General features: G+C 34.5%; 1 protein-coding gene across 1 annotated transcript; it reads left to right on the top strand.

Moving 5' to 3' along the window:
* The first annotated feature begins 299 nt into the window (after nt 1-299).
* Nucleotides 300-9,011, top strand: LOC132547385 (BUB3-interacting and GLEBS motif-containing protein ZNF207-like). The gene is made up of 9 exons (XM_060211143.1): nt 300-365; nt 1,357-1,483; nt 1,878-2,004; nt 2,683-2,913; nt 3,239-3,257; nt 3,764-3,890; nt 4,278-4,490; nt 5,075-5,126; nt 5,677-9,011. Exons 1-9 carry the CDS (start codon nt 325-327, stop codon nt 5,766-5,768), a joined length of 1,029 nt encoding a protein of 342 aa, XP_060067126.1. The 5' UTR covers nt 300-324; the 3' UTR covers nt 5,769-9,011.
* Nucleotides 9,012-9,278: the final 267 nt, after the last annotated feature.

Raw genomic sequence — 9,278 nt, 5'->3', positions numbered from 1 at the left:
ACATTTGTATATAGAAACATAACTTCATATTATCTTACATACAGGTTTTTCTCCCTTTGGGAGCCTCCATGTAGGGAGACATCGTTGTAAAATGAAAATAGTTAACAAAGTTAAAGTGAACGATCATCAGATTGACTTTTGACTATTATATCCCAAATAAAAAAGGAATTTTATATTAAAGAAAATTTCTTTTGACTATATATGGGCGATATACTCAGAAATATAACGGTTTTCAATACATCATAATACATTCCCTTTGGGAGTACATCCGGGTATTTTCCACTCGTTGAGACGCCATTTCCTGTGTGTATTTTCCGAAACAAAATGGGAAGGAAAAAGAAGAAGCAGTTGAAGCCCTGGTGTTGGTATCCTTCAAAATTGGCGTGATCGCCACGATAAAACATATATGATTTAGTTCTAAGTAGTTTATTTGGAAACCAAACTCAGATTATTTGACAAAGAAAACAAAATGTCGACTGACGTATTGTCTTAAATATTGTGTTGAACGTGTCATAGATATAACTCTGTTGAGACTTGCTATATACACCATACTTCCTGGTGTAATGTGAATAGGGGTTCCCATGTAGTATTTATTATAGATTTTAAAGAGTGTTAAAAAACTAACACAAGCGATCAATCGGTTTTTAGTTTCGTTCTGGATCTGTTCCTAGATTAATGTGTGCTCTATCGTCGTTTGTAATCATGGACAAGAAATGACCGAGAGCATGAAAGATTTATTTTTATGTAAATCAAATGGGGTCAAGAAACTAGCTAAATATGAGACAAAGCAGTGCGTAGATTTTGTCATGCAGTAGATGTGCTAATAAAGATCAGTAATGATATCAAGATCAGCGACAGTTCTGGTAGTGAACCATCGTGAGCAAAAAATTATGTGATATTAAGTGTGAGAATGACTATTTAGGAAACTAAATTGTGCAGTGTTCAAATAAACATTGAATTGATGGAATGTAATTGGTCACAAAACTAGTTAATTATATGAATAATCAAGTAATTATTGGAACTTATTCTGTTTTCCACAGCCAATTACAATATACTGGTAATAACTGATCATTGATGATAATAAAGCTCCACCAATTCCCATGAGCACTAAGAATATTCCAACTCATCTGCGAGAGTCTACTGTATCCCGTGTCATCTTGTTGTTCTCAAAGTATGCTTATTACATGTGTCCTAACCATGCCACTGTGAACTTACGATTAAATATGTGTTTAGATTAAGATGATGTCAACAAGTTCATGAAGAATCTGTAAATATGACTTAGACTAATGTCATTTTGAGTGAGGATACCAAAGTTTGAAAGTTGTGAGTATTTTATTTTCTTAACAAGAATTTTAGGTACTGCAACAGGGAGTTTGATGATGAAAAGATCCTGATTCAGCATCAGAAAGCAAAACACTTCAAATGTCACATATGTCACAAGAAATTGTACACTGGACCTGGTTTGTCTATACATTGTATGCAGGTAAGTGAGTGGGGTGCAGTTCTGACAAAATTCTAATACTGAGTGTATATGTATCAGGCATCTTGAAAAAAATTGTTATTGCTACTTCTGATGAATAGGAAGTTGTAAGTAAACAAGACTTAACTAATTATGTGCCAATTGATATAACAAACAGTACCCCTACATCATACTAAAATTCAAAATGGCAGCCATAGCTGTCATAAACTGATTGTTCCTAAATCCTGTAAACAGAAAGTTGAAAAATTATGGCTTAAATGTGGGATAAAGAGTGTTGCAAAGAAGTTTTGTTTGGTCCACAAATGGTTTTGATATATTGATAAGAAAACTGGAATTTGTGAAGATGTGTTATGCAACAATTAATAGACAAGGATTTTTAATACATTCTTATTTCCAGGTTCACAAGGACAAAATTGACAAGATACCAAATGCTTTACCAGGAAGAAATAATGTTGAAATTGAAATATATGGCATGGAAGGTATTCCGGATGGAGATATTAAGGACCATGAGAAACAAAAACAGGGTAATGCACAATTCAAGTGGCTTTCTTTGAATGTATTTTTACAAAAGTTTATGTACAGCCAATTTCATAAATGGTCATAATTCCAAGTACTGATGTCATGGGTTTTGTTGTACTTCAGCTTTAAAAGTTTGAAGTAATTTGTTCATTTAGAGTAGCATCCTGTTTATAATTATGAATCATCCACTCAAGTTTGGATTGTGAAGATGTTAAGATACTAAATTTTATGTATACAATAATTCTCAGCCTTGCTAGGTTTGCTTGGATAAACTAATGTTAGTATTGACAGGTCATGGTTAGGAGACTTAACATGTATGTACAGGCTGATGAAATTGTTTCAATTTTTACTTCATGGGTTCAATGTCAAGACATTTGGAAACAATCTAATATTGAAATAAGTACTAAACTAAAATATATTAAAACAGAAAGAGATGTTCTACAGTCAAAAAATAGCTTCCCTGGTACGTACAATTTGATAGCAGTGGGAGATGGGAGCAGAATAAACACACATGGTATCACTGTGATGAATACATTCTGGCCTACAATTTTGTTGTTGGATGAAGAAAAGAATGTGCTAACCTTCTACTGAGTGATGTTTCTTGGGTTGACTCTTTCATATTCATATGTAAACTCCTGCTTAGATATTCTGAGTCAACTTTAAAATGTGAATTGCTGTTGTAGAACCACCCAGTAAAAGAATGAGAGAGGACAATGAGGATGATGATGACGATGAAGATGACAGCAATCAAGGAAATAATAATCAATATAACAATTATGGTATGCCTCCCCCAATGGGGCCAGGCATGCCTCCATTTGGCATGCCACCTGGTATGCCACCTATGCCACCAGGACCAATGGGTCCAATGGGACCAATGGGTCCTATGGGGCCTATGGGACCCATGCCACCAATGGGTAAGTTTATTTAGGTATAAAAAAATGGAATGCCATTTATTGTAATAATTTTTGGTATATCTGGGTGAAATTACTCTGGCTGATAATTTTAAGAACCCACCTAATTTGTTATGTCTGATTAATGTCTATTAAGATTTAACTCTTTTTCTATGTCTGTTATTGTCATATCAAACCATCAAAATAAAAATTATCACGTATGTGAAATTTTCATAGTTTCTGATTTTAGTGATGTTATTGGAGTAGGTTGTAATGTAATGACATTTTGAATTAATGATGTTCTAACTGTTGTAATATTTACTCATTATCTATAATAATTTGTTTACAGGTCCTATGGGTCCAATGGGGTAAGCTGATTTGATATTTCTTAGGTTGCAAAATAAATACTGTAAAATATAATAACTTGACAGAAGCATATCTAATAAAAGTTTCCACTTAAAATTCTTAATATCAGTAAAGTTTACATCTTTCATTTCTAATTAAAGTGATATATTAGGGCAGTTTTAAGGTTAAAGGTGTAAAAGCTTACCACCAGTAATTTGTACTGTCAGTAATGCATCTCTTGAATTGTTCACCATGTTAAAGCTGCACAATTTACCTGATTAGAGCTTTTGTCCCAGAAGTCTGCTGTTAAGGTCAGTAATCAAAACTAGAGCTAAAATTCAACCAAACAGATTATTGGAAACTCTATTAATTCAACCCATATTTCCATATTGATTGTTAAAAAACATCTCTAGTTCAGACATAATATCTATCTTCATGGAAGTTTGGTACACCCATGAGTATGAAATGAAATTCAAATGTGCCTTGTCAGTTGTTAAGATTTCTAGAACTTTACATTGGAATATTGTAGGATGCCCCCAGGGATGCCACCAATGCCCCCCAGGAATTTCATGCCGGGTAATGGCCCGCCACCACCCATGCAGCCACCTATGTCATCATCTGCACCTTCAAAGCCTTTATTTCCTGCTGCAGCTCAGGTGAGCATGGTCTTCTGTAAACTTTTAGTACATGTGCCTGACCATGAAATCAACATTGAATAATGACAAAAAAGTTTGTATTATGTGTTGTCATCCGGATTTTCATTGACCTTGAAGTCAGCTTTACAAATACAATGAAATCCAAAATATTGATGATACCAGTCCCTGTTTACAACGATTCCTGATGTTATGAAAAATCGTGGATACCCTGAAATGTTTTTCAGGTATAAGAATGAATATTTTGAATGAAAGTATTATGTGTATACATACCAGTTAAGTGCCAAAACTTTGTTGAAATGTTTTTGAAATGTGAAAGAAAATTATCATTAATATTTGATGTACCTTGTATGATTGAAATGTAAAGATGTTGATATTGTGGAATTGCAGTCATCTATAGCCTCATCATCATCGGGCCAGTCCTACAAGTCATCAGCAATCAACAGTCAAGCGAAGCCAACATTCCCCGCCGCAGCAGCTACAAACACCACCTCTTCTTCTCCATCAAGGGCAACAATTACTGGTGCGCCACAGATAAAGAAACCAGAGTCTAGCTCAGGTTTGACCTCTAAACTCATGCACCCTGATGAGGATATCTCCTTGGTAAGTCCTTATTTGATAATGATGATGACATAATCAACATTGAAAGGTAGGAGTAATGATATTTACTTATGTTTTTGCACCAATTTAATCACTTTGTATTTTTTTCCTGTAAAATTTTTAAAAGGTATGGATTTGAAAAAAGGTTGTGTTCATTTTCTGCGAAATCTTAAAGGTATGGATTTGAACTGCTAGAAAGTAGATACAGATATTTCATACATGTTGGGTGTTGGACGTTAGTCCTTCTGCCCAACATGATGGCTTAGTGGAAATAACTGAAACTAAGTTTATTTGTCCCTTATGTGGTTTTATATGATTGATTGAGAAACATTAAAAACTAGTTACATAACAGAATAACATTTCATTGTGTTATTGTAAAGGATAGGAGAGGCAGAGGATACGAGTATGCTCTCTGTCAAAGTTTTCAAACTTCGATGAAAATAACATATCTAAGCAGAACTACTGCAATGTAAAGTTTTCAATTACAAAATGAATTTTGAAATCTATAGGCATGTTCTATCTATATTTTTTTATGCAGATGAATGGTACTAGTATCAATAATCAATTTTTTTTAATGTGTACAACAGGAGGAAAGGAGAGCCACATTACCAAAATACAAGCAAATGCTATCAGCTGGAGGTAAGCTTGAAAGGTTTTAAAATTATATTGTTAACTTGAAGAGCAGTGAAATGTTTTAAGTACATGATTCCAATTTGAATAATTTCAAGTTTGTATCATTTTGTATTGTGTGATAGATAGAGAGCCCGACAGTTAGACAGGTTCTATAGTCCTGTTAGTATCATTTTGTATTGTGTGATAGATAGAGAGCCCGACAGTTAGACAGGTTCTATAGGCCTGTTAGTATCATTTTGTATTGTGTGATAGATAGAGAGCCCGACAGTTAGACAGGTTCTATAGGCCTGTTAGTATCATTTTGTATTGTGTGATAGATAGAGAGCCCGACAGTTAGACAGGTTCTATGGGCCTGTTAGTATCATTTTGTATTGTGTGATAGATAGAGAGCCCGATAGTCAGACAGGTTCTATAGGCCTGTTAGTATCATTTTGTATTTTGTGATAAGGGATGGACAGTTATTATGCTGTGTTTTTACAAAAGATCGGGAGGTAAATTACTTCTGATCTTTCATTTGTGTGAATGACTAATGTTTGTGCATTTATTGATATTGAAGGTATGAGGGGAGGATCTGCTGGAATGGGAGGCATGAACGAGAACCAGTGGGGAGGATTTAGACCACAGATACAACAGGGAAGTCACTACTGAGATTGCCTACATACTACAGTGCCACTTAGATCACTCTCATCCTCCATCATAGCTGTGTGCTTCAACCCACTTTCAGTTCTGTCCAGATGGCAGCTGTTCAGTTAAGTTAATCAGAAGTCATTATGTGGACAGGAATGCATGATCTTAACATTCACATCTGTTAAATTTAAAGTTAAATTATGAGATGTGTTTTCTGTTGAACAATATTTTGTAGATAAAGAGCCCTTTGGGTGTATGGCTGGTCTTGTGTGCTTTAAGTGGAAGGTAAGACTTAGCCAGGTTAATACAGAACTGTTTTAAATTTGAATAAAAATGAAGGATCATAGAACACTTTGGGGTTGACCAGATGCTGGTAAGTGTTATGATCAGTTTGTATATGAATTAATTTCTGAAATAAGTTGTATAGCTTGTGGATAATTGATCTTAAGAAATGTTGTCAGATAGCATGAAGAATTGTAATTTTTATCAATAAAACTATCAAGTCATTGTACAACACACAATATTCATGAATTTCTTATTTATGTTTTTGGTGGACCTTGTTTGTATTTCATTAAATCAGGATATTATTTCAGATAAATATGTTCATGATTGTAGGTGAATTTGTTCATGCTTAAAACAATTATTTTAGTATAAGGTCTTGATGCAATATTTGCATTGTTAAAGTCACAATCAGAGCTGTTTACTTTTATGTATTAGAAAGAATTGTCAATATCCTTGTATAGCTGAGACGTCAGTGCCTTGATTAACAGCCAAGAACTGAGCCGTCTGAATTTTTATAAAAAGGCTTGTGGACATTAATGCATGGATGAAGTCAGTTGAACTTGATTGCCTGTTCTCTATGAAACTATTACACTGATGACTGAAAATACGATTGAAGTAAAATAATGTTCATGCAAGCAGCTGGATCTCCTTTTATATTTGATCAATATTATGTTTTGTGAAAATGATAAGCAAAAAATTAGGATGTTTTCTGTAAGATTGGTACAGTTGAGCTGACTTTATTTGGTGTACCAGAAAGCAAGGCAAGTGATGTAAAACTCATTGATAATTTACTTTGAATTACTGTTTATACCATTGTCAGTGTTACAAAGCTGGTTAACCACATACATACCATCAACTCCAGCAGGCAAGTGAATAATGTCACAGTGCAAGAGATAATCTTCACTGTTGGGCAGTCCAGCCCCCAACTTCAGTTGGCGATATTTCTTACTTTTGTTTCGGGTTCTATGACGATAGGTCGGATGTGACCGTGATCAAGGCAAGTTGTCACAGCAAGTATTCTTGTTGTTGGGCCTAGTTGCCCCCAACATTCTGTTGGTGACTACCTGTGTTTTTGTCGGAGTACTCTGGACACAACCACTGAAGATTAAAACAAACATGTACAGAATCCAGAAAATGTGGGATACACTGTTTTACAGTGATTATGAATGAACTTATTTGTTTACCAAAAATCTGTGTCCAGGGTAAGCTTTTGAATATGAAGGTCATTAGACTCGGGTTGCAGGGAACAATGATCAAGGCAAGTGGTCACAGCAACTAAGCTTGCTGTTGGGTCCGAGTACCCCCAACTTAACCTGTTGGTGACTGAAAGCTCGCGATTAGTTATTAGTGGTCACAGCGAGACAAGCTGTTGGGCTAAGGCCCCCAACATGGTGTTGGTGACTGCTTTCAGTTATTTATATTCTTTACATGTGTTGTTTATTGGTCACAGCAAGTAGACTTGCTGTTGGGTTTTGTGCCCCCAACAATGTTGGTGACTAGATTGTTGACAAAATGGTTTTGTTTTTCACTGTTGCATGGCTTCTGTAAAATTGTGCTTGCGTGAATATTTCATGACTCCAGTTTTACAGGCATTGGTGGTATTAACGTTTAACTTTGATTATAACCAGATGTGGGATAGATCATTCTTTTTTCTGATTTGAGTAAGACTTTTGAAAAAGTATTTCATTAGCATATTATTTTGTAAGAAAACCTTTAAAATGTTAATGGAAGATATGAGCAATGGAGATCTGCATTACTGTCTTGTGCATTGCTATATGATAATGTCATTATTTTCTCTGTGCAGCCAAGAAGCAGACAAGGTCTAGGGTGTTTATCCGGACTGGTGAGCTCTTCACCGGTAGGTACACCATAAACTGCCAACTAGCACATTGTTCACTGGGTCAAGTTTTTGTCTCGTTCTAGAATTGCAAAATGTTATTACTTTGATGCAGTGTCAGATATCTTGAATCAGGATATTTACGGAGTTTTGCAACTGTTTCTGAAGGAGAAATAAGCAGATTGTAGAGCAGTATCACAGGGAAAGCAAAAAATACTAGCAATTTCAACAGAATGCAAATGTGTGTTTTATTAACTGTCGTGCTTCTATACTCAGTATTCATCTTAAGATATCAATACAGATAAGATTATAGAGAAAAACAAATGCTACTCATTCTAATTTTCAGTTTATTTTGGAAATTCAATGATATTGATATTTAAGACACTTGTAGTTTCCTGTTGGCTTTTTTGAGGCTCCAGATTGTAGTAGAATATGCAAGATATATAGAGAACCTGATATAGATAACCCAAAACCTACCACAAGGACTAATTTTCTATTGAGAATTTTAACTTCATCTCAACACAGTGATGGTGTGCCAATTTTGTCCAGATTCATTCAGTAATTGGAACACTGATCATCTCCAATCAATCAAGATTAGAAGGTAAGGGCTCCACAAGTACATAGACGTAAAAGTTTATACAGATTTGACATCATGTTGCTTTGCTATGTATTTGAGATATACTTAACCATTGCATATTTTATGGGGAAAAAACTGTTGCATCTTATCAAGAAGACCCTGGACTTTTTGGTAATCTTGGAATGTCAGTAAGACAGAAAAAAGACTGTTTGGAGGAGACAACTGATGTGAAGGGTTCATGTGCTATTGGAGATTATATTTACATGCTGTAAATGTGGTACAGACATTGAAGAAAAATGCATATTTTGCCGAAACATTCATAGTGAATGTTTTTATATGTTTAAGTTTACAACAGGTTTTCGTTATGGGATCCATACCTGATGTACTTCTCAGCACTAATAGATAAATAATATAGCTGAAACTGGTGATGTAGCTGTTAATTTCCAAATGAAATGATAAAATACAATTGAGCAAATTATTTTAGCAGGGCATTTTAAAATAGATTGTAAATCAATATTGATCTTTTTAAAGGGTATTTGTACATATGAATAAATTTTTATGAAATTTTGATGGTTTTTTTTTTGTTCTTTCTTCCATTTCAATACTGCAATCTGAAGTGAAAACAGTTCACTGTAGAGGATTTTCAAACTGGATATTATTTTTCAGGGTCTATAATTCTACTGATTTGGAAGAGCATTAACAGCGTTTACAAATGTTATCTATCACAAAATTTCAACAGCTATGGACACCTGAAAAAAATACTCCAGTGAAAACATATCCTTAACAGTAAATTGGATTTACTTTGCAATTTGCCAAGATGTCCTTCAGACTTTTG

The sequence above is a fragment of the Ylistrum balloti genome, unplaced genomic scaffold (assembly GCF_031769215.1).
Source record: "Ylistrum balloti isolate Yb309-2 unplaced genomic scaffold, AGI_CSIRO_Ybal_v1 Utg369954, whole genome shotgun sequence".
Taxonomy (NCBI): domain Eukaryota; kingdom Metazoa; phylum Mollusca; class Bivalvia; order Pectinida; family Pectinidae; genus Ylistrum; species Ylistrum balloti.
Note: the sequence above shows the minus strand (reverse complement) of the source record. Positions and strands in the feature narration are given on the sequence as shown.